Genomic DNA, 23,930 nt, shown 5'->3' on the forward strand with positions numbered 1-23,930 from the left:
AGACGTGTGCGAAAGAAAGAAATTAGGTTCGCCATCCAAGCGTGAGATGTGTCATTGTGAAGATGAGAATGCATTTGCTAGATTAACATCATTTTACTTGATTTGGCAAGGGTTGTATTTACATAGTAGGAAGGCGTAACACCACTTCTCATATTCATACACACAATTTTTTTTAATAAAAATCACTAGTTTTAATCTCCAATTTTTTTAAATTTTTTTTATTGACAAAAAGTAGTGATTTTTATTAAAAAAAATATTTTTTTGGTGGTTTTTTTAGGTATTTTTTGTTGTGTTCACATTGGATCTCACAGTTCTCGCTATAAAGGGTGGTTCCTAATGGATTCTTCTCCTATATATATGATTAAATAATATATTGATATAGATAGAGGATCATGTACATTAATCCAGAAGTGTGGGAAGTGTATTATAACACTATATATATAACACTATATAACACCATATAAACACCGTATAACAATATGTCACACCATATAACACCATATAACACTATATAACAAATATGGCACTATAGTTTGTCTGATAACATGTCTATGATAGATGTATAGTGTTATATAGTGTCATATAGTGTTACATAGTGTTACATAGTATTATATGGTGTTACATAGTGTTATACGGTGTTTATATGATATTATATAGTGTTATAATGCACTTCTCACACTTATGGATTAATGTACATGATTCCTATCCGATATAGATATATTCAATTCTGATGCAAGTCAATGGGTATGAGGTTGGTATCGGGTTATCGGGTAGGATTCAAGTTTTTTTTTAGTATCAACTAGATAACTTTGGTCTAAGCTAAAATGTTTATTTAAAATCTGTAGTATCATTATCTCTTGAATTTATGACTCTTCATATGAATTTCCTGCATATAGTCCAAAATTGAAAACTAATATAATGAAAAATTGCCTCTTATTTAGCTAGGAAAAAAAACTGGACTATGAAGTCCAAAAATGAAAACTATTATTTGCAAAGTATAAGTTAGTTTAGGGGTATTTTTGTAACTCCAGTTTTTCGTGGGAAACAAAGAGCGCTTAATAACTGTCACCCCTTAAAATATGACAATCTCCCTCCCCTTCCTTCTCTCTCTCTCTCTCTAGAATTGATTTTGTGTTCTTGAAGATCTCCACGGTTTCATTTCTCAAATTTTAATATCAAATTTCTGATTCTTATTATATTTCAATGTCTTGCAATGATTCCGATTCGTCCTCTCACGGCGGAGAGTATAGGAATTTTCGTCAGATCAGCCGCGATAGTAAGTTGTATCTCCATCATTTGATTGAATTATTAGGTGAAATATATAATGTATGATGGTTTTTATCGCACAAAGTTGTTGATATGTGTAAGAAATGTAACAGTTTTTTTATTAAACAGTATATGTTATAACAGTTTAGGAGTTGTTTGGCCTCAAATGCATAATGTACCTTTTCTTACACCTCATAAGAATGGTTTTTGGTAGCTTAGTTGACCTTTTTTTTGGTTTTAGGGTATGTAACAAGTTTCACTTATTCTACTACTATGTTTAATATTCCACTCGTTTTGACGAAGAACCGGATTATTTTTTTGCAGGATTGCTGCATGAAATGCTCAAATCCTCATCAGGAGACACTAGATCAAGTTGGAAGGTATGTAATTATATTTATCACATGGAATAGGTTTTATAATGAGTAACCGGTGAGATTCCTGTATCATATATATTTTAAGATCAAGACCTCTAACTTATTCTAAGCAAGTTTGAACCTGATGACGGGGGTAGCCCAAATCTCAATAAAATGACTAATATACATAACAGCTTAAAAGGTTAAAAGGTTGAGAGGTTCAATACGCGCAAACTCAGGTGAACAGTAAAAAAGACAAGCACAGTGTCCGGTCACATCAGCACTTAATGTGTGAACCATTTCTGCACAGAAAGAACATGTGCACAGAGACCACCCTTTTGTCCGCAACTCCAAACTGTTTAGCCCTAAAAGGGTAAGCCCCTCACTGCAAGCCAGGTTTACTAGTTAAAGGTTTCCCTTTGAGAAACCTCTTCCCCTATAAATTGCAGCCCATGTTAAGCATATGGGACACCCCAGGATCCGCAGATATCACTCTAACTCTCTGATTCTTCCTCTCCCTCTTGAGAACCAGCTTCAGGCTTGCTTCTCTTCTTCTTCTCCCATGAGAACTTGCTTCTTACAAGTTCTCTTCTGCACACTAAATAATTCATCTTCTCCAACGATCGCTTTCTAGGCTGATTTCTAATCAGCTCAAGATCTAAGGAAGATAACAACAATACTAGTGAACCTCTCTCCACGTCTTGCAAACGTGGGGGGACCCCACGACCTGCGTTAGGCTAATCGAAACCCTTGAACCCTTTTACCCGGAGATATCGCTACAGGCCTTGGTCTATTATTTGTTGCATCAACAGAACCATATAATTAAACTTAGCAGAGAATTTTTTCAGGTGCTTATCATGGATAAAGTTACCGTGAAAGTTATGTCTGCTTCATGCAAGATGACAGATATCACAGATCAAGGAGTTTCCTGTAAGTATATAAAATGTCGTTTCCTTGTGTTATGTATTTTAAGTTGCCGAAGACACAAATTTTCCCTCTTACCCATAGTGATCGCTATCTTGTTCAGTTTACTTGCATTACGAGTTTTTATGTTTAAAAATGTGAAAAAGTTTCTTTCATATGCGAGTTCGATATTATGTGCCTGTTTTCCTCTGCAGTGGTGGAAGACATTTTTAAGAGAAGGCAACCTATGCCATCTATGGATGTTATCTATTTCATTCAACCAATTAAGGAGAAGTACGGTTCCTGTTTTTGACGATGTTAACCTTTTCATTTTTGTATCTAGCTGTGCTGATAGGCAAGCGTAAAAACTACATTATTTCTTAACTTTCCATTATGTTAATTTAACTGACTCTTTTCTTTGTTTGGTTTGCAGCATTATCATGTTTTTATCTGACATGTCGGGAAGAGAACCGTTATACAGGAAGTATGCAAAAGTTTGTAACTCGTAGGAAACTAGGCCTTCTTTTTTCCACTCGTTACCTTATATATCGTATTTTCTTTTCTTTTTGTTGCAGAGCATTTGTGTTTTTTAGTACCCCCGCACCAAAGGATTTAGTAAGTCGATTAAAGAGTGACATGAGCGTTTTACCACGCATTGGTGCGCTAAGAGAGGTTAGATTTCCATCTTTTTTTTTTTCTTTTAAACCTTTTTTTTTCTAAACTAGTCTTCGATCTATGATTAGAAGCTCATGAGATATGATCCAACGGTTTATTTCATTGCAGATGAATCTGGAATACTTTCCTATCGAAAGTCAGGTAAACATTATATATTCGCTTTTATGGTTTTTTTAGTCATGCATGACTTTTATTTAACCGTATTTCAAATGTAGGCATTTACAACTGATCATGATAAAGCTCTAGAAGATATGTACAGTCAGCTTGCGGAGAATTCCCGCCAATTTGAGGCTGCGTTGAACACAATGTCTACTCGCATTGCTACTGTTTTTGCTTCAATGAAGGTAACTAAAAGTAATAATAATAATGACGATTTTTATAAGTTATTTGTTGAAAGGATGGGCGTATTTTCATATCTTTAGGAACTTCCATTTGTATGGTACCGTGCAAAGGGGATGGATGGATCTAGTGCCGCAACATTCCGTGATTTAGTGCCCGTAAAGCTTGCTTCTGCTGTCTGGAACTCCATTTCAATGTATAAAACTACAATTGCTAATTTCCCGCAGACCGAAACATGTGACCTTGTCATTGTGGATAGATCTCTTGATCTGGTAATCTTAGTTTTTGTCGTTTTTTAATTCCTTACGGTCTCTAGTTTTGTGGCATCTTAATAACTGTGGCTATAACTTCAGATTGCACCCATCATACATGAATGGACGTATGACGCAATGTGCCATGATCTGCTAGACTTGGAAGGGAATAAATACGTGCAAGAGGTACAAAATTTGTGTAGAAATCGGTTCTCAGTTGAATAAAATAATCGTTGAGGGGCATGACGTGAACAAATGAAACATGTTGTGTGTAGGTCCCTGGTAAATCTGGTAGCGAGACTCAGAGAAAAGAGTTCCTTTTGGAAGACCATGATGCAGTTTGGCTTGAAATGCGCCATTTACACATAGCTGAAGTATGTTGTTTTTTTTTGTTTTCTGTTCACATTGAAATATTATAAGTTTTAATGTTTTTTTTTTCCTCTGACTGCCGTATCAGGCTAGTGAAAAATTGAGCGACAAGATGCAAAATTTTGTGTCGAAAAACAAAGCTGCACAATTACAACAAAGGTTGGTTCTATAATGCAGCTACAACTTTGTGAGATTATATTATACATTGTAGTGCTTTACAATAAGCTTTTTATATTTAAAATATATATATATATATATATATATTCACATGTTAGATGTCAGATATTTTAATGAAGCAAGATAGACCTTTTGACTTAGATTGATCAGGATATATAGTTTGACATTATGCTTTACGAGTTTCTTATGCAAAATTGCGGCTTGAATTTATGCAGAGACGGGGGTGATTTATCTACACGAGAGATACAGAAGATGGTTCAAGCTTTGCCTCAATATAATGAACAAATGGAGAAGCTCTCACTCCATGTAGAGGTCGGTTTCTTATTCACGTCGTTATATTACCCCTTTAGAGGTGGCATGATTTGTTTTTTTTTCTTCTTTTTGTGTGTGTGTGTGGGGGGGGGGGGGGGGGGGGAGAGAAACGGGTCTGGGTTGCAAGTGGTCAAATTATTACAGGTAAAAATGAGTCGGTTGGGGTTGGATTGCCTCACAAACACTTTTTGCCCGTCTTTTAATTAAAAACATTTTTTGGTTATGTTCGGTTCAATTCGAATGATGTTTAAATCCCGAAACAGATTGCTGGAAAAATCAACAAAATTATCAGAGATGAAGCGCTCAGAGATCTTGGTCAAGTTGAGCAGGATCTTGTATTCGGTGATTCTGGGACAAAGGAAGTCATTAACTTTTTAAGGATGCATCAGGTGACTTTAGGAATATACATATACATACATATATATATGTATGTATACACACAAAACTTAAGGAGCTTTTGTTAAAATGTATAATATCTTACAGGACTCGAGACCCCAATACAAGTTGAGACTAATAATGATTTATGCTATGGTATACCCCGAAAAGTTTGAGGGTGACAAAGCAACAAAGCTTATGCAGGTAGTTAGTTAAAATGAAAACAGGAATCACTTTTAAAGTAAATGAAAATAAATTAAACTGCTTATGCTGTTTCTGTTTTTTCTGTTGCTGCTTAGTTGGCAAAATTGCCTCCGGAGGATATGAAGGCGATACAAAATATGAGATTGCTTGAGGGATCGAACAAAAAAAAGAAACACCATGGAGCCTTCTCCCTTAAGTTTGATGCTCAAAAGGTAATTATCACAACTCGATATATTTTCACACGGTTATATATTGAAATTGCGATAATCGTTGTCTTCTTGTTCCGTTATTAGAGGAATAACGCATTAAGAAAGGATAAGACGGGAGAAGAGGAAACATGGCAACTCTCCAGATTTTATCCTATGTTGGAGGTACTATAATCATAGCTTTTTCAACCACCATATTTTCTATAATTTATGTGTGTTCGTATTATGGATCTGTATTTGTTGGTGTCATATTGTGCTTTATTCCTTTCCGTAGGATTTGCTTGAAAAATTAGCCAAACATAATCTGGAAAAGGATGAGTACCAATGCATGAACAATCCAAGTAATCAAAGTTCTTCTAGTAGCGGCACGCATGACACATCAGCAAGGAGTGGGTCAGCGAGTCATCCAAATTCAAGGAGATCAAGAAGGACCGCCACATGGGCAAAGCCCCGTCCAGCTGATGGACACTCGAGGTAACCTTTACATATTTTTCTTCAAATATATTTTAAAACAAATTTTAATCAGATTAAAAATGATCCCCACAAATTCTGTATTACTACTTATCTCTGTCCAACTGTTTTTGTAGCAATCCGGGAGGTACTAAGGACGTGAAACACATGGGACAACGTTTATTTGTTTTTATCATCGGTGGGGCCACCAGATCCGAGGTTGGTTAAAATTTGAAGTTTGTACAAGTGAAAAGCTGTTGTCTCTCATTAATTATTATAACATGATGACGCTTTGTTGTTTGATTTGTGGTTCGTCTACAGTTGCGTGTTTGTCACAAACTCACTGATAAACTAAAAAGAGAGGTTATACTAGGTTCGACTAGTATCGATGATCCACCACAATATATATCGGTAATATTTCTTTCACATCTTTTTAATGAATTTATATAATTCCCTAATCACAATAATAAATTACAATATGCATGCAGGACTAGAAGCTCAATTGATTTTCTAATTTCGATATCATTTTTGTTGCAGAAAATTAAGTTGCTGTAACCTTGGAGCTGGAGATTGTGTATGGTTGGTTAGTCCTACAGGCACACTAGACTAGCTTGCACAAATCTTGATATACTGACAATATAGAAGGAAAAATGAACCTGCAGAGTAAGTATATGTTTTATTCGGGATGGACGTTCGAACTTGAGTTGTATTACTCCACTAATATGAACGATTTTGAGTTCGAAGTATATTGATTTCTTGACCTTAAATTCAAATTATTTTATTAAGCAACACAAATGATCTCAAGTATATTGATTTCTTGAACTTAATTCAAATTATTTTATTAAGCAACACCTGCAGTCTCCCGTCACGCATTACCCTTTAACCTTCAGTTGTTCACTTTCCGCTCACCTTACGAATATAAGTGTAGTTCAAACAAACTGGTTTTAATTTCAAAAAAGCATTAAACAAGTCATCGGACGCACATAAATTCATCGACAAAAGTAAATTGAAGACCTTGAACATTAATAGTCTAAAAAGAGTGCAACGACCCTTGTCTAAACAAGTTTGATTTACGGAAATTGAAAAAGGGCTGGCCGAGAGGCAATCTTCAGTTTGGTAACTAATCCTTGCGCAGCTGTTCACTTTCACGACGAACACCATTAGCATTTAGGATTATAATTTCAACACTATCTCCCTGCATAATTTAATAACGTCAACATTATTTTTCACAAGTTTGTTAGTTACTGATTTTGAACCGAGTAAAATGCACAGATAGTCCCTGTGGTTTGGTAAAATTTCACCTTTAGTCCCCAACTTTTCAAAATTACACTGTTAGTCCCTGTGGATTGACAAGTTGTTACTCGGATAGTCCCCAAAATGGATGGAGGTTAGTTTTTCTGGTTAAGTGGGTATGAAATGACAAGGACTATCCGAATAACAACTTGTCAAACCATAGGGACTATCCGAGTAACAACGTGTCAAACCACAGGGACTATCCGAGTAACAACATGTCAAACGACAGGGACCAAGAGTGTAATTCTGAAAAGTTGGGGACTAAAGGTGAAATTCCACCAAACCACAGGGACCATCCGTGCATTTTACTCTTTTGAACCCTATTAGTACAAACTTACAGTATATATATCTCTTTCTGTGGCGGATGAAAAACACGTCTTCACCAAATCCACAGCTTCAGCTTCTGAAAGTGGCGTGACAGCGTCCTATGCACAAATAAAATAACAATTATAATTAATAGTTTGACCAGTATAATTGTTGTGGATGAACTTTATAAATTTGGTCAACAATTTTATAAGACAAAATTCAATCCCGACCTTTGCGGGTAACAGAAGCGGGCTCGGGGATTTTAGCTGGTTGTCCAAGAATGGAGTGATGAGTGTGGCACCAGAACCTTGAGCACTGTATCCAACTCTTTCGTAGGATCCAACAGCGTCGTATGTGAAAACGCAGCCCTTACCTTAAAGTTCACAAAATGAGTACGCGTTACTATATGTTTATGCAAATTCATCCACAACTAAAATGGTAAATCCACATATACCTTCACTATCAAGGCCACCTAAAACATTAAAGGCGTAATAAGGAAAGAAACGCTTGTAGTAGAGGGTGTTTGAAAGAAGCTGAGCCATAGCAGGGCAGCTCATTTGTTTGTTGTGCTGGTGTTGATAAATCTGTAATGAATATATATAAAATATCAACATTTTTTATATAAATTAAATAAAAAATTAATATGAGACTAAGGAAACTTAAGAGGCTTACCAGGTGTCTAGAAGACAGGACCTTTTGAAGTGCTTTCACGTCGGCCTGGAATCCTGAAGAAGCCATGAAGCTTTTGTCCGCTCTGAAAATATATATTTTAATAGCTTTAACATCTAAGGAAGCATATATGCTTTCCAGCCAAACCAAATGAGAATTAGGAACAAGCAAACTTTTTTTTAATACTGTTCAATGAGAGAGATGCTTCAAATATCAAAGAAAGGGGAGCAAAAGCAACACCATTCTGTTTGGATCGCAAATACATTATGAAAACAACACTTCAATGTAACATACTAACATGTACTCCATAAGTTGGGATTCTGAGAAAAAAAAAACTATCAAAAAATGCTAGCGCACAAAAAAGATGGTCCACAATCATAAAGCATCTAAAAACCGTTAACAAGCATGATAATAAAAGAAACCATCATCTCTAATTCTCTATGGATAAATATGTATACGACTCTGAACAAGATTGCCCTTGCATAATTATAATCTGAAATCTTTATAACTTTTTGGGTCTTTTCGATGCCATATAAAAGACCCACCGAAAAAAATATTATAAAAATCACTTTGGTACAAATACATGAGCATGAAGAATTCAGCCCCTAGGTAAAGGACCACTGACAGCTTCCCACACGAATCTAACACATAACTTTCAACTTCCAACAATCCAACCATCCAACCAACTAATGTAATTATTCATGTTCTACAGAAATACTGCGCCCTGTATGCACTACTTAAAAGTTGATACCTTTGTGGGTAGTGGGTAGGATCAAATGTTCATCATCAACCAAACACATCAACTTAAGATACACTCTCGTCTCATGTACAAAAAAAGTGTTGGCTTTCTCAATACATGGGTGTCTATTACTAGGGGTGTAAACAAGCCCAGAGGCTCGAGAGCTACTCGTTATCGGCTCGGTTAAAAGCTCGAACGAGCCAACCTTTAACGAGCCCGAGCCCGATCCTGAAATAGAGCTCGTTTAGTTATCGAGCCCGAGCTCGAGCCTGAAATACAAAGCTCGTTTAGGCTCGCGAGCCTAAACGAGCCCAAACAAAAATTTATTTATTTTATATATAAAATGATAATAATGATGATAACATTGGAGAACCGAGCTCGAGCCGAGCTTTGGCTCATTTAAGCGACACTGAAGCGAGCTCTAGCCGAGTTTTTAGCTTGTCTGAGGTTGTTCATAAAACAGCTCGAGCCGAGCTCGAGCTTTGGGTTTTACTCGCAAGCCGAGCTCGAGCTCAAATAAGTAGGCTCGAACTTCAAAAAAACATGACGAGCCGAGCTCGAGCCTAGTCGAGCTCGGGCTCGGGCCGGCTCGTTTACACCCCTATCTATTACTATTAGTAAGTGTGTTCAATGTTGATAAAGATAAGAATCATATAATGCACCCCTGTATTCGACAATTAGTGAGTGTTGTTAAGTCATGTCAAACTGACTGTTCTACATCAAAAAAAGAAGCATCTTGCATACTCTCAAACGGCGAAACCTACACAGCTCAAAGCCATATCCTTAGTGTCTGCAAGTCTTTGCAAAACAAGTATTTGCAAAACGCTCGAAAAACGATTCCAGTAATCAAAAGAAAGAAAGTGACTCCACATTCATGATTTAAGCTACAACTTCAGCTAAATGTTTTTGAATTTGATAACATCTACAAACCCTAAAAAGCGACCAAATAACAATCCAGACAACATGGCAATAAAGCTTAAGAGTAAAAAATGAGAAAACTACAAGAACCCTAAAATCAAGCAAGAAATTTGATCATACAGTTTACAGATTTTGGAGTAATCTCGGGTGAGAATACTGTAACCGGTGGACATCCGAGTGTCCGCAGCAATCACACAATAATCCGCACCAGCAATCGCCACACAAGTTCTGCACATATAAAAGATTAACAACTGAAAGAAAACATCGAGAAAGTTGTACAAATGATATTTAGGGGTTGAGTTACATACCCTCCATTGTTATCGTATGGAGACCAATTGGCGTGTTCCTTTGTCATGATAATGTGGTTTCGAAATTTAGATCACAAGTGAAGAAGAGCCCTTTTCTCCTCTTTTGTTCTTCGATTTCTTTTTTATCAAGAAAACATGAAAGGAGAAACTGGTTTGCAATATGGCCCCTAAAGTTTATGGTGTTTTCTTCACCTCTTGTAACTTGTGTTTTTATCCGTTGAGATAACTATACAAGTAAGGTTGGTTGTTCATGAATCCAACTGAATTTAGCAGATCTTTGTTTGTGTCTGGCTTGTTTAAAACTCGAACCAAGTTGGTCACCTCTTATACAATCGGGCAGCAAATCAAACGAGTAATTTTCGAGCATTAAATTTTCCGAGCGAGCGACGAACGCCAAAATCAATGGTACAAAGATAGTACATGAATTGAAGCTTAAACGTCTATGTTTATTTGTTAATGGTGAATGGTTTGTAAATTTCATGGAGTCATGATCGAGCTGTTTAAAAGCTTTTTGTAAAAATCGAATTACAAGATTACAAGCTTGATCAACAAATTAAATAAGCACATTACAAAAGCAGGCAGTGAATGAGGCGGTGTCGTACTTGTGAATCGATTAGGGCAGAGATTGAGTTGGTTTTCCTAGACATTGAATCCGATGAGCAGGGAACAAGAGAGGCAGGAGTGCGCAACTCGATATCGAATTAGGGTAGAGAACGAGAGAGGCGAGCGTGTCGTAGGCTCCCAAGTTGTAGCGTCGCTTAGAAAATTAGGGGATGTCTCGAACTTGCAATGTACCAGAGCCATTTGGGTTACATACTACTTTTTATTAGGCTAATTGAGGCATTATGATAGTATACTATGTACAAATATAACATTGCGCGTGTCTATGTATACATAATCTAATAAAATTGAACCAATGAAGTGAGTAGATCTTTCACTTTTGCTTATGTTTGCCTCATTTTCAAACCAAACCAAGTCAATTGACACATTTACTATCACCATAAAATCTTACGAGCATTTCTTTGGATTTTTTCGATCAAACGACGAGCAATTTGAACAGCCCTATTAATATCAGTGATACTTTTATTTTAACATCCTAGCGTGAATGGAGGTTAGTTTTTTATGCTAAGTGGGTATGAAATAACCTAAATGCCTTTAGTATTAAAAAATAAAAACTAAAACAAAAAGAATAAATATAAAAAATTCAGATGGGCCCACATCCACCCCTCAATCACTGCTACACCTTCCACGACCTCCACTGCTCCACCTTCCACCGCCTCCACAGCCCCTCTACCCATCCTCCACCCTCCACCCCTCAACCATCGCTACACCTTCCACCGCATCCTACCTCCACAACCCCTACACCTATCAGGGACCCTCTAAACGATTCAAGCGTTTCCTGATGTCACACCCCGATTTCCACGTGTATCACCGGTGGGCCCGGTGGGGGATTACCGTGACGTAGTTGGCAACAATATAGTCAAACCACACAATTATATAAATGCACAGCGGAAGCTTAAAGATAAATATATACTTCAACCTCTGGTTGTAATATCAAAAGTATTACAGAAGTCGAATGTATCCACAGCGGATCAAAATAAGAAAAATATTGTTCAATCAGATACAGCATCGAGTTTGCGAGACTATTCGTGATGCTTAGGAAGCTATTACCAGCCAATTTCGTATAGTACCTGCACTTAATCTTTTGGGGAAAAATACGTCAGTTTACACTGGTAAATACGTTCAACTTGCACATTTAAAAATGTTTATTAAAATTGATTTGAATGCACGAGGCACAAACTCTTTTATAACTTGGGAAAATTATTAAAATCTTGTGAACGTATTACATGTTCTTTTATGCGTTCAGTAGCCCGGATCGTGCCGGGTTAGAGTTTAATAGACACACCACATTGCGTAAAACCGTAGTATAAAAACCAACGGCTACGTCTTTTAATTAAGTGTCGACAATATATACCGGGTGTACGCCTACACCGGGATGTCGAGGTCGTGGCCATTTCGTAAAATGATGCCAAGGATATCCGGGACAACGGTCATTAACCCCCCAAAGGCTTTTAAGAAACAAAACTGTTTAAATGAACCGATCACATTACACAAATTAACCACCTCAGCGATGGAAGATATAATGCTCAATCAAGCGGTATTATTATACCGTATCCCAAGCCCGTATAGGGGAAATAAGTTAAAAGTATTTACCTTTGCAAGTATATTCCTTAATTTGATTAAATCACCGATAGCTTTTACTGGGGCTCCTAATCTGGAACGAAGGTTTTAATTAACCTCTTAGAATCCTAACGGGTCTTTATATTAGCCGTAGCCTAGACCGGTTGGTTCCGATATATAGATATGGTTTAATCGCGTGAAAGGCGAAAACCGAGAATGGAATGTGATTCTGCCCCAAACAAGTTCAGAGACTTGTTTTATATGGGTTCAATGTTCACACTCTGTATTTTGGGGTCAAAATAATATAGTTTGACCCGTATCGGCTAATTTATGAAAACTAGTTTCATAAGCCGAACCGTGCGCGCAATAGGCGAAACGGGTAACCATGAGAGTCTTACGCTTATTTCCTAAGTCAATATGCCTTAAAGAGGTTGTGGTATCAGTAGGATACCTTCCGTGATGCCCGTAACGAGTTTAAGTTAATATTACGCCCCGTAGGGGCTTTTCGGTCATTTTAAAGACTTTTAAATAGCTTTTCGAGTTCTACAGGAAATCTGAGTTTCCCGAACAGTTTATAAAGTCTAAAATACTTTATTTATTATTTAAAATCAGTAGCAACTGGAATCGGGTCAAAAGACCTTGTAGAACTCACGTTTTGGCCGAAAAGGGCATATTCGGTATTTACCGAACCGTAGCCATAACCGCAGGTTATGAGAAAGGTAAAAATTATTAAAAATCTTAAAATTCCAAAAATATTATTTTATAATAGTGGGTAAAAGTTTTGGTGACGGAAACTTGGTTTAGATAGGGGTTATGCTAATTGCGCCGTTTATTACAAAAGTTTCTTATAAATGCGCTATTTAGCATAACTCTCATTCTAGACCTCGGATTGACGTGAAACTTTAAGTACATGCTTATAATTTAATAAGCAAGGTTATGGTCCATTCACGTGTCCGAAATACTCGTTTTATTTTTTTTAAAAGGCCGTTACGATCAACTTTTAGGCGATTAACGAAAATGCGTAAAAGACTCGGACAAATCATGAACCGGTCACAGAGGGTTATACTATCATGTAACCTGGTCCTAAGAGAGTCCTAAGGCATATCTATACCTCACTAAAACGGGTCAGAACTGAAGTCAAAGCAAAAGTCAAACTTTTGCGACATTCGGCTCCGAACCGGGTCAATATAGCAAATGGTCGATTCAAACGAGCGTAAACAAGTTTATATACTTAATATCATGTTTTATGAGTGTCAAAACAGGTTTCAAAGCATATATATTACAGATTATGTATGAAACGGCAAAATAGCTTTCTGTTGACTTTTTAAGTACATGTTTGACTTGACATTTGACATAGTTAGAGTGGTGATCAGAGAGAACCCTTTTAGGGGTTTATTACCCACATAAATACCAACTCATAACTACTTTTGATCCGACAATTCACTGGACCATTTGTGAATTATCGCTATGACAACCGTTAGTTACGACGGTTGGGTTTATAAGCTAAATCTATGGAAATACAATACCACAATGGATGTGAACGACTTACAGAAGTTGTGTCTTGCTTAGAGAGCAGAGAAGAATGCTTGAGAGCTTCTTAGAATGATCAGTTGAGTGTATTTGAGTTGTGTGATTGTTATGAACCAAATGTGGCTATTTATAGTGAAACAAGGCACCTAAGATCATCACACAACCCCTACAACTGATCATGGATGATGGGCAGGTGTCCCATAGAGCTATGGGTCGAGTAGGGGGCGCCCATGCTTCATTAATTGATGTTTTGATCGTTCACAAGCTCAAAAGGCATAAAAATACAAGGTTTCTGCATCTGGGCGTCCCACGCGGCCCGCATGGGAGTTTCCATGCATTTGTACGCGGGTCGCCTGAGATTCAAACTTCAGGCGCGTAAAGGAGGTGGCTCGCGGCCCGCCTCAACTTAGGCCAAAACATCACGCGGGTCGCGAGAGGCCTGTTTTTCAGGTTTTTAAAATCTTTTGCAATGATGAACAGAATCTGGTAATTAATAACGAAATCTTTCGTAATTATTAACCTGACCTTTCGGGTTTGAAGGGGTAACTTTGCGGTTTGGCCCTTGGTTAATTACAACTAAGGACCTCGTGTTAATTACCCGCGTTGTTAAGTCCCCGGTTCGTTTATTAATTATTCAGAAAGCCTTAACTTTCATTATTGACGCTTTTAACCCTTCTCATACGAATTTGATTATAACTTTCTCGTTTTAAAACGGAACTTCACGGTATTTATACAGTATATTCTAGTGAGCGTATAATACTGTTACAAAGCCTCGGGAGCGTTAAAGGGTCACTCAGAGGTATAATTAAACATGTTGACACAGTTAACCCCTGTAGCTTGTAATCTCTCACTTTCTTCCGCGTTTCGCTTCCGTACGATCCATGATTATTCGTTTGAAGGTACAAGCACTATTTAGGGTTACCATACAGTATATTTACCCTTGCTTGACATCTATAACCCTCGAATTTACATATATTCAAGGTTTGTCAAAATTAGTCCTTTATTTAATATCAATGCCACGTGTAATCAAATGACACGTGTTAACACATCAATGGACACAAAAATTCGAGGTGTTACATCCTCACCCCCTTAAAATAAATCTCGACCCGAGATTTACTCAAATAAATAGGGGTACTTTTCTTTCATTGTGGCTTCGACTTCCCACGTATATTCGGGACCTCTACGAGCATCCCATTTGACCTTTACAATCGGTACGTGCTTTCTTCGAAGCTTCTTCACCTGTCGATCTTCAATCGACAAAGGTTTTTCTACAAACTTTAAGCTCTCATCTATATGCACATCTGTGTGTGGAATCACCAATGATTCATCGGCGAAGCACTTTTTGAGATTGCAGATGTGGAACACATTGTGAATTCCATTGAGCTCTTCAGGCAAATTCAATTTATAGGCAACTGATCCGACACGTTCAATGACCTCAAAAGGTCCTATGTATCTCGGACTCAGTTTGCCCTTCTTGCCGAAACGCATCACCCCTTTCCAGGGCGACACTTTAAGCAACACCTTTTCACCTACATCAAAGTGAAGGTCCTTACGCTTCGGATCAGCGTAGCTTTTCTGCCTATCACGGGCAGCCTTGAGACGTTCCCGTATCTGGACAATCTTGTCCGTTGTCTGGAAAACTATCTCTGGTCCCGATAATTGGACCTCTCCTACTTCCGCCCAACAAACAGGCGATCTACATTTCCTACCGTATAATGCCTCGAAAGGCGCAGCCTTTATGCTGGTATGGTAGCTATTATTGTAGGAGAATTCGATTAGGGGTAGATTCTTATCCCAGTTACCACCTAAATCGATCGCACATGCACGAAGCATGTCTTCTAACGTCTGGATAGTACGCTCACTTTGACCGTCCGTCTATGGATGGTAAGCCGTACTGAAATTCAAACGCGTACCCAAAGATTGCTGGAAACTCTTCCAGAACGTGTATCTAGTATCCCTGTCGGAGATAATAGACACAGGTATGCCGTTTAAGGCTACAATCTTATCAACATACAGTTGGGCTAACATATCGGAGCTATACGTCTCCTTGATGGGTAAGAAATGAGCTGATTTAGTCAGCCTATCGACTATGACCCATATCGTGTCGTTTCCCTTCCTGGTTTTCGGTAACTTGGTAATAAAATCCATAGTTACACATTCCCACTTCCACTTGGGAAGCTCAGGCTGTTGTAGCAAGCCAGACGGCTTTTGGTGCTCGGCTTTGACTTGAGCACAAGTCAAGCACTTTGCTACATGGGCGGCCACAGACTTTTTCAAGCCTATCCACCAATAGTTTGCCTTTAAATCTTGATACATCTTGTCTGCACCAGGATGGACAGAATATTTGGAACTATGGGCTTTCTGGAGGATAACATTTCGTAGTCCTCCATAAATCGGAACCCATATACGTCCGTTCAGTCTAAGGATTCAATCCTTGCTAAGAGTCAACTGCTCCTCAGTTACTCCTAACTTTTCATTAGGATAATTAGCTTCCAACACAGCCTCTCGCTGTGCAGCTAATATCCTTTCAATTAAATTGTTCTTGACCTCAATGCTCTTGGCATTGATTCGAATAGGTTTTACCCTTTCTTTTCTGCTCAGGGCATCAGCGACTACATTCGCCTTGCCGGGATGGTACCTGATCTCGCAATCATAGTCATTCAAGGTTTCCATCCAACGGCGCTGCCTCATGTTCAACTCCTTCTGGTTGAACAGGTGCTGGAGGCTTTTGTGATCAGAATAAATCACAAATTTAATACCATAAAGGTAATGCCTCCACAATTGCAAATACAACGGCACCCAACTCCAAGTCATGGGTGGTGTAATTCTTTTCGTGCACCTTTAGTTGTCTTGAAGCATAGGCAATCACCTTGCCCTTCTGCATAAGCACACACCCCATGCCTGTGTGTGATGCATCGCAGTAAACTACGAATTCATCTGTACCTTCAGGTAGTGTCAACACAGGTGCGTTGCTTAGCTTCTGCTTCAGAACTTCGAAGGACTCTTGCTGCTTTGGGCCCCAAATAATTTTTTCTTTCTTCTTGGTTAAGGAAGTCAGGGGCGCAACAATCCTTGAAAAATTTTCAATAAATCTCCTGTAGTATCCTGCTAATCCCAGGAAACTACGAATTTCGGTAGGCGTCTTTGGCTCTTGCCAGTTCATGACTGCCTCTACCTTAGCGGGATCCACTTGGATGCCACGCTCACTTACAACGTGACCCAAAAACTGAACCTCTCGTAGCCAAAATTCGCATTTAGAGAATTTGGCGTAGAGTTTCTCACGTTGTAGCAACTCGAGAATACAACGGAGGTGATTCTCGTGGTCAGCTTGGTTTTTTGAATATATGAGGATATCGTCGATGAAGACTATGACAAATTTGTCCAAGTACAGCTTGCAGACGCGATTCATGAGATCCATGAACGCAGCCGGTGCATTCGTGAGCCCAAAAGGCATCACTAGGAACTCATAATGACCGTAGCGAGTCCTAAATGTTGTCTTATGCACATCTTCATCTCTGACCTTTAGCTGATGATAGCCCGACCTTAAGTCGATCTTCGAGAAGTAGCTCGCTCCTTGCAGCTGATCGAACAGATCGTCGATCCTTGGTAAAGGATATCTATTCTTGATGGTAACTTTGTTCAGCTCACGGTAATCGATGCACAACCGCATCGATCCGTCCTTTTTCTTTACAAATAGGACAGGTGCTCCCCAGGGAGACGAACTAGGTCTGATAAAACCTTTTGCCAACAGTTCATCCAACTGGGTCCTTAATTCCTTCATTTCCGTCGGAGCAAGCCTGTAAGGCGCTCTAGCTATAGGAGCTGCTCCAGGTATGATATCTATTCTGAATTCCACTTGTCTATCTGGTGGTAAACCAGGTAGTTCTTCGGGGAAAACCTCGGAATATTCAGAAATAACGGGAAGATCCTCTATCTTTGGCTTGGGCTCTTCAATTATCACTTGAGCCATGTAAATGACACAGCCTCTCTTCAAACATCTAGAAGCTTTGAGCATAGATACGTCCTCGGGTAATCCATACTGCGTGTCTCCTCGAATGGTAAGCGATTCACCACTCGGGGTCTATAGCACTATAAGCCTTTTGTTGCAAACGATTTGGGCCTGATTACGGGATAACCAGTCCATGCCTAGAACAATGTCGAAACCCGCTAGATTGAAGGGAAGTAGAGATAGAGGAAAAGAATGGTTCTTAATGGACATTTCACATCCCTCTAGAATAGTGGAGACGGTTTCTATCGTGCCGTCTGCTAACTCTACCTCGTATTTCACATCTAGGGTTTTGATAGGCATATTTAATAGTTGGCAAAATTTTTGGTCTACAAAGGATTTATCGGCGCCTGAATCGAAAAGTACTCTTGCAAATATATTATTTACGAGAAAAGTACCTGTAAGCACATTGTCGTTCAGCACAGCCTCCTTTGCATCCATGCGGAAGACTCTCGCATTTGTCTTTTTGGTCTCCTCCGCCTTCCTGGCATTCTTAGGGCAGTTGCTCTTGATATGCCCCTTTTCATTGCAACCGTAGCAGGTTGCGTCCTTGATTTTCTTACAATCTACAGTCTTATGATCCTTGGACTTGCATAGTCCACAGGAAAAAGTCTTTGGCTGAGACTGTGAATTTGACCCAAACCTACATTTCCCAGAGTGGGGTTTCTTGCAGATTTTGCAATTGGGTCTTTCACCAGTTTGCCCATCTTTCTTCGTCTCCGACCCTCTTTTGCCATCACCGTTTCCACGGTGCTTCTTTCCTGACCTTCGTGAGGTATCATCCTCACGTTTCCTCTTCTCAGCCTCCTTGCTCCTTAGCGTCCTCAGACGGACAGCATCTAAAGTGAGAGACAAGGAGAGGTCAGTAACTGACCTGAAGGTCGTCGGCCGAGAGGCCTTCACGCTAGCCTTTATCGCAGGCTCCAAGCCCCCAATGAAACGGGCGATTCTTCTGGACTCTGGTGTCACAAGATACGGAACCAGGCGAGACATCGTATTGAAGCTCGTCAAATAGGCCTGGCAGTCCAGGTTTGTCATCACCAGTTACACAAAATCGGACTCGGTCTTTTCTACCTCATGCTGAGGACAGTAGTTTTCCTTAATGAGAGCAATAAATTCCTCCCATGTCATCTTGTACAGAGCAGACTTACCCGATGCTTGTACCAACGCTCTCCACCATGCTAGGGCCTCGCCCTTAAATGATTGTGATACAAACTTCACCACATCCTTCTCCGCGCACCCACTGATGTCCACAATAGTGTCCATCTCATCCAGCCAGGTGATACAATCAACAACACCTTTTTCCCCTGTGAACTCCCGGGGCTTACAAGACATGAAGTACTTGTAGGTGCAACCCTTGGCACCGGACGCATCAGTATATTCACGTTCACGACGAATACTATTCTCAGCGGACGAGTGGTTATCATCATATTTCTTGGGTTTGGAGAGTGGTTTGGATTGTGACTTTGGTTTGGAGGGTGGTTTTGATACGGTTCTGCCTTGGGACTCAGTATATTGACGATCCAGAGCTGCCTGAACAGCGTTGTCAATCAGAGCCTTTAACTGTGAGCCTGTCAAATGCACTGGCGCATTGTCGTAGTCATCTTCATTTGTATGGCTATTCTCTCCATTGGGATCCGCCATTGTAACTTGAATCTGTTACAGAAGATAACAAAATTTTATTTAGAAGCTTATTATGGAATTGTCTTTTATGACAATTCGTTAACCATGGTAACAGAGACCATATTTGGTTAACTTATTACTCACTTAGTTTTAGGATTTGAATACATCCTATTTTAGCTATAACAATAATATTGGCGGCATAAAGCCTAATCACGAGGATGTTTTATAATATTAGCCGAGATTTCAGAGAATCAAAGGCATAGAGGTTTGAACCGTAGTTCTCTTACCCCTTTCTGGCAGGGAGTCATAGACCACCACTGTCTTTTGTCTTTATAAGACAATTATTACGGCCCATAGGCACTACACCACTAATGGATGTTTTAATAAGGTTGGCCCGTAGGCACTACATCACTTAATGGATGTTTTAATAAGATTTGGCCCGTAGGCACTACATCTACAATGGATGTTTTGAGTAAGGTTGGCCCGTAGGCACTACATCACTAATGGATGTTTTATAAATGATCATCTTTATTGATGATTTAGCCCATGATTTATAAATCATTTATTTGGGTTTTGTAATCCCTTAAAGGATTATTGTATAAGAATGACGTGTGTGATTTTTTTTTAACGAATCACATCTGCCATGATCGTCAACATGCTTGCAGAGGTTAACAGGGAATCTGAATCCTTTAATTTGGTCGTACCATCTTGGCCGGATCTTAAAAGACACCTGGCTAGGTTTCACTCTAAGATTCTTTATTTTGGCAGATCAATTTAAAAGGAATGGTTTTGATTTATTTCATATATATTAAAACAAAACTCAAATCATACATTCCAAAATCTCAAATACTATTACATATTGCCCTAAACGGGACTTTAAACGAGTACATACCTACTTAGAGGTTTTAAAATAAGTGACAAGTCCACGCAGGGACTGATATAAGATAGGCGTCCATGCAAGGACTAAAAGATAAGTCCACGTAGGGACTGAAATTGTCACACCCCGAAATATCAGAGCTTGGCGTGACTGGACCGGTATCTTCATTGCACAGCGGAAGCAAAAGGCCAAGACTTCTAAACAGTGAACGCCACTAAGTACTCGAATTCCCGTGGGTTCTCCTATTCCAATCGTTCCATAGTTTTGAAAATGTAACCTGAGAAAGAACATGCGAAAAGTCAACATAAAGTTGAGCGAGTTCATAGTTTGTTTTGAAAAAGATTTAAAACAAATCTTTTTGATAACCGGTTTAAAAGTTGTTGTGAAAATATAAAAAAAATCATTTTCTCGGCATGATATATAAAAGCTGTGAGTCTAGCCCACGAGAGTCTTTGTAAGCAGGACTAACACGTCCTCTTATTTGTACATAAGTTGAAAGTGTTGTCCAAGTTTGTAAATACATGTATTATGAGTTTGCGTCAAATGAATATAAAAAAAACATTTGAAAGTTTTAGTGTTGCAAGTTGGTATGTGAAGCGTCTATGAACATGTTGATCATTAATGTTTCGCGAGGACATTAATATATGCGACGACATAGGAGGTACTCAACCCGCGTAGGCAATTTAAGTGTCGAACTCTCGACGCTGGACACAACAGCACTCTAAGTGGTCACCCATGGACCGTGAGTGGGGCTCGCCCGTACCCATTAGATCTAACCTTTGTTCCTTGGTCCTCAAAAGGATTAATGGCACCTCAGTTACAGCCTATGCTCACATGATCTAAGAGTTCATTCCATAACTTAATCATACCTAAGTTTAACATGTATTCCCCCGAAAGTTGTAAACCGAAACGTTGAAAGAAAAGGGGGACATGATCTCACTGAGTTGTCTCGTTTTTCGTACGCAGGCCAACCCAGTTCCGTTGTAGTAACTAGGACATTCTCGTCACTAGTCATGAAAATCATGCACGTTTTGTAAAACCGGTATGTTTAGTATAATTCGTTCGTAAACTTTTCAAGTTAGTTGAAATTCATTTGCAACATAGTTGAGAAATATGAGTTTTCGTTCATCAAAAAGTTATTCACTTTTGCAAAAACTTGCATGTCTTTCCACCCCCGTAAACATTTATAAAAATGTAAAAACAGTAAAAAGTGGGGGTTATGAACTCACCTGAATTTTCCTGTGCAAAGCTAGCTTAGTGTGATTCCGTGAGGTTGTTCCAAGAACTTGAATTAGCTAGCGTACAACTATAGTATTCCTAACAAGGAAAATACTTATAAGTTTCTAATTTAAACGTAGTTAAACCACGCGTCCGAGCTCTACCGAGTCGTTAATAAAACGACTCTACGAAGGTGTTATCGTGATTTAGAATAATCATCCTATAGTTATGTGATCCCGTTTATAATCGGGATAAAACTAAGTTTCGAGATCGACTTAGTTTTCGAATGATTTTTGATATATATATTTATATCTATAAATATAAAATACATTTACATAGTCGTGTTAGTTGTCGCAAATAGAAATGCGTAGATAAAATGGTACGGGTTCGATATGTCGTATGTGATGCGGTAATATACCGTTGTAGTTTTCGTAGGATGGAAATTAATAAATATATATACATATATTTTTATATATATTCGAAAACTTGATGTTCGAAACGAATATAAACAAATATATTCACTTAAAGAATTTGGAACCTAGACGATTAAAGAAGTATAAATAATTATTTTTATGTTATATGGTTTCCGAATGTGAAACATTTGAAATATGAATTCCGAATTTCCAACGCTTGAAATAAATGTAATTCGTTATATTTATTTTATGGAAGTACTCGGATGTACAAATGTCCAAATAAATGTAGATAATTATGTTTATCTAAAAAAAATGTCGAGTTTCGTTAAGTTGTAAAACGTCACTAAATATACTTTTATGTTTATTTTATAAGAAACTCAGACTTAGATAAGTGTCGTTAAGAATTAAACGCGTTTTATAATTTGGGTTTTTTTTAACGAAAATCGGGCAGAGTTCCCTCTGTTTTTGAAATAACCCCGACAACCCAAGTTGTCATTATTTTATCAAAAACTCAACAATTGTGAATCAAACAATATATGTAAAATTTTATCAAATACGACAAAGTAAAGCGCAAGCAGTCGTCAAAGGCATCGGTCGAGCTCGATTCGCGTAGTCTAAAAAAAAAAAATCTAAACTAATGTATATATAAATTCTAACGCGTTGCTAAAATCTCGTTACCGGGTCTTTGAGTTGACCGTGGTTGACCAGAACCGAACTGAGTTGACTCGTGTGGACTCAGGGTTGACCGAGTTGACCGGGTCAACTGTGTTGACCGGCAGGGTTGACTGAGTCAACTCGCTGAGTTGACCGAGTCAGCTTGCTGAGTTGACTTGAACCGACTGTGCCGCGAAACTCGAGCCACCCGGACTGAACCAAGACTCGTGTTGACCCGAACCAGTCTGACCCGAAACCGAGCCGCTCCAAAACAACTCGAACCAAACTGTTGACTGTTTGACCTGGACCCGAACCGAGTTACCGTGAAACCCGAAACTCCCGAAATCTGACCCGCAAGAAACCAACTAAGTCCCGAAACACCCACTGGTGAGCCGAAACCATATAACCTGAGCCGAGATGTGACCTGAACCAGAACCGAGCCGAACCACACCCGCTGGAGTTGAGTCGAGTACCCAGCTCTGCTGAACCACCATCACCGCTGCCCACTGTCGCCGCCGTCTGCGGCGGTGCCGCAGCCGTCGCCCTCTTCTCTCATCGCCGTTCTCTCTCTCTGTGTCTCGCCTCTCTCTCATCTCTTCAGCTCTCTCTCTCTCTCTCTCCTGTTTCTATCTCCGCCGCCGCACCACCACCAGACTGTGGTGGTGGTGGTCGTTTCTGTTCAAGCGAGGGGGTGGGGGTGTCACTGATCTTTGCCGAGAAGGGTGTGGGGGGGGGGTAGGTGGTCGGAGCCACCGGCTCCTTGACGGCTGTTTCGTCGGAGGGGGAAGGGGGGTTGTTGAGGGGATCTGTGTGTTGATATATATACATCGAGAGAGAAAAGGAAAGCAGGCAAGGGTTTTATGATGTGTTTTGTATTTTGAGATGGTGGGGTGTGGATAAGATTAGATATAGAGGACATAAAATGAGATAGGAGGAAAATGATAGTAAACGGTTGATGATATGTGTAGATTTAGGGTTAATCTACTCTTATATACTTAGGGTTGTTTTAATGGGCTTTGGGCTTGGGCCCAAGGCCCACAAGCCCAATCTCATGTTTAGGTAGCCCGTAATTCCTACGAACCCGTTTTCAAACCCGAACTCTATAAAATGTCGTGAAACAAAATTTCAAGTTTATAATATGTAAAGTAATATCAATAATCGTCGTTTGTCGCATTTGATCGCTGGTCGCGTTAAAAATTGCGTAGAATGCATCGATTGTCATATTAATGCATTTTTAAAAACCAAGGTAAATATATCATAATATATTCATATCGAGATGGAATTCGAGTCCGGAGCTTCCATTTCGTCGTTGATT

At 39.1% G+C, this 23,930-nt stretch overlaps 2 protein-coding genes across 2 annotated transcripts; one reads left to right on the forward strand and one right to left on the reverse strand.

Annotated features, from left to right (window-relative positions):
* The first annotated feature begins 1,096 nt into the window (after positions 1-1,096).
* LOC110931098 (protein transport Sec1a) lies at positions 1,097-6,647 on the forward strand. Its single transcript, XM_022174503.2, has 21 exons — positions 1,097-1,276; positions 1,591-1,646; positions 2,468-2,549; positions 2,738-2,816; positions 2,956-3,006; positions 3,098-3,194; positions 3,306-3,338; positions 3,413-3,541; positions 3,620-3,808; positions 3,890-3,973; positions 4,063-4,161; positions 4,245-4,315; positions 4,549-4,645; positions 4,909-5,034; positions 5,129-5,224; positions 5,320-5,436; positions 5,518-5,595; positions 5,705-5,904; positions 6,018-6,099; positions 6,202-6,291; positions 6,418-6,647. The coding sequence occupies exons 1-21, from the start codon at positions 1,204-1,206 to the stop codon at positions 6,433-6,435; spliced, it is 1,947 nt and encodes a 648-aa protein (XP_022030195.1). The 5' UTR covers positions 1,097-1,203; the 3' UTR covers positions 6,436-6,647.
* A 158-nt stretch (positions 6,648-6,805) lies between these two features.
* LOC110931099 (proteasome subunit beta type-1) lies at positions 6,806-10,267 on the reverse strand. The gene is made up of 7 exons (XM_022174504.2): positions 10,114-10,267; positions 9,926-10,033; positions 8,152-8,233; positions 7,934-8,063; positions 7,710-7,852; positions 7,512-7,598; positions 6,806-7,075 (listed from the first exon to the last, which is right to left on the reverse strand). The coding sequence occupies exons 1-7, from the start codon at positions 10,158-10,160 to the stop codon at positions 7,001-7,003; spliced, it is 672 nt and encodes a 223-aa protein (XP_022030196.1). The 5' UTR covers positions 10,161-10,267; the 3' UTR covers positions 6,806-7,000.
* Between the last annotated feature and the right edge of the window lie 13,663 nt (positions 10,268-23,930).

The sequence above is a fragment of the Helianthus annuus genome, chromosome 3 (genome assembly GCF_002127325.2).
Source record: "Helianthus annuus cultivar XRQ/B chromosome 3, HanXRQr2.0-SUNRISE, whole genome shotgun sequence".
Taxonomy (NCBI): Eukaryota; Viridiplantae; Streptophyta; class Magnoliopsida; order Asterales; family Asteraceae; genus Helianthus; species Helianthus annuus.

Coding starts and splice junctions, on each gene's coding strand:
- LOC110931098 (XM_022174503.2), top strand. CDS start 1,204: ATGTCTTGCAATGATTCCGATTCGTCCTCTCACGGCGGAGAGTATAGG. Junction 3,339..3,412: donor ACTTTCCTATCGAAAGTCAG/GTAAACATTATA, acceptor TTTCAAATGTAG/GCATTTACAACTGATCATGA. Junction 5,035..5,128: donor ACTTTTTAAGGATGCATCAG/GTGACTTTAGGA, acceptor AATATCTTACAG/GACTCGAGACCCCAATACAA.
- LOC110931099 (XM_022174504.2), bottom strand. CDS start 10,160: ATGACAAAGGAACACGCCAATTGGTCTCCATACGATAACAATGGAGG. Junction 10,034..10,113: donor CCATACGATAACAATGGAGG/GTATGTAACTCA, acceptor TTATATGTGCAG/AACTTGTGTGGCGATTGCTG. Junction 7,076..7,511: donor CAGAAAGAGATATATATACT/GTAAGTTTGTAC, acceptor TAAATTATGCAG/GGAGATAGTGTTGAAATTAT.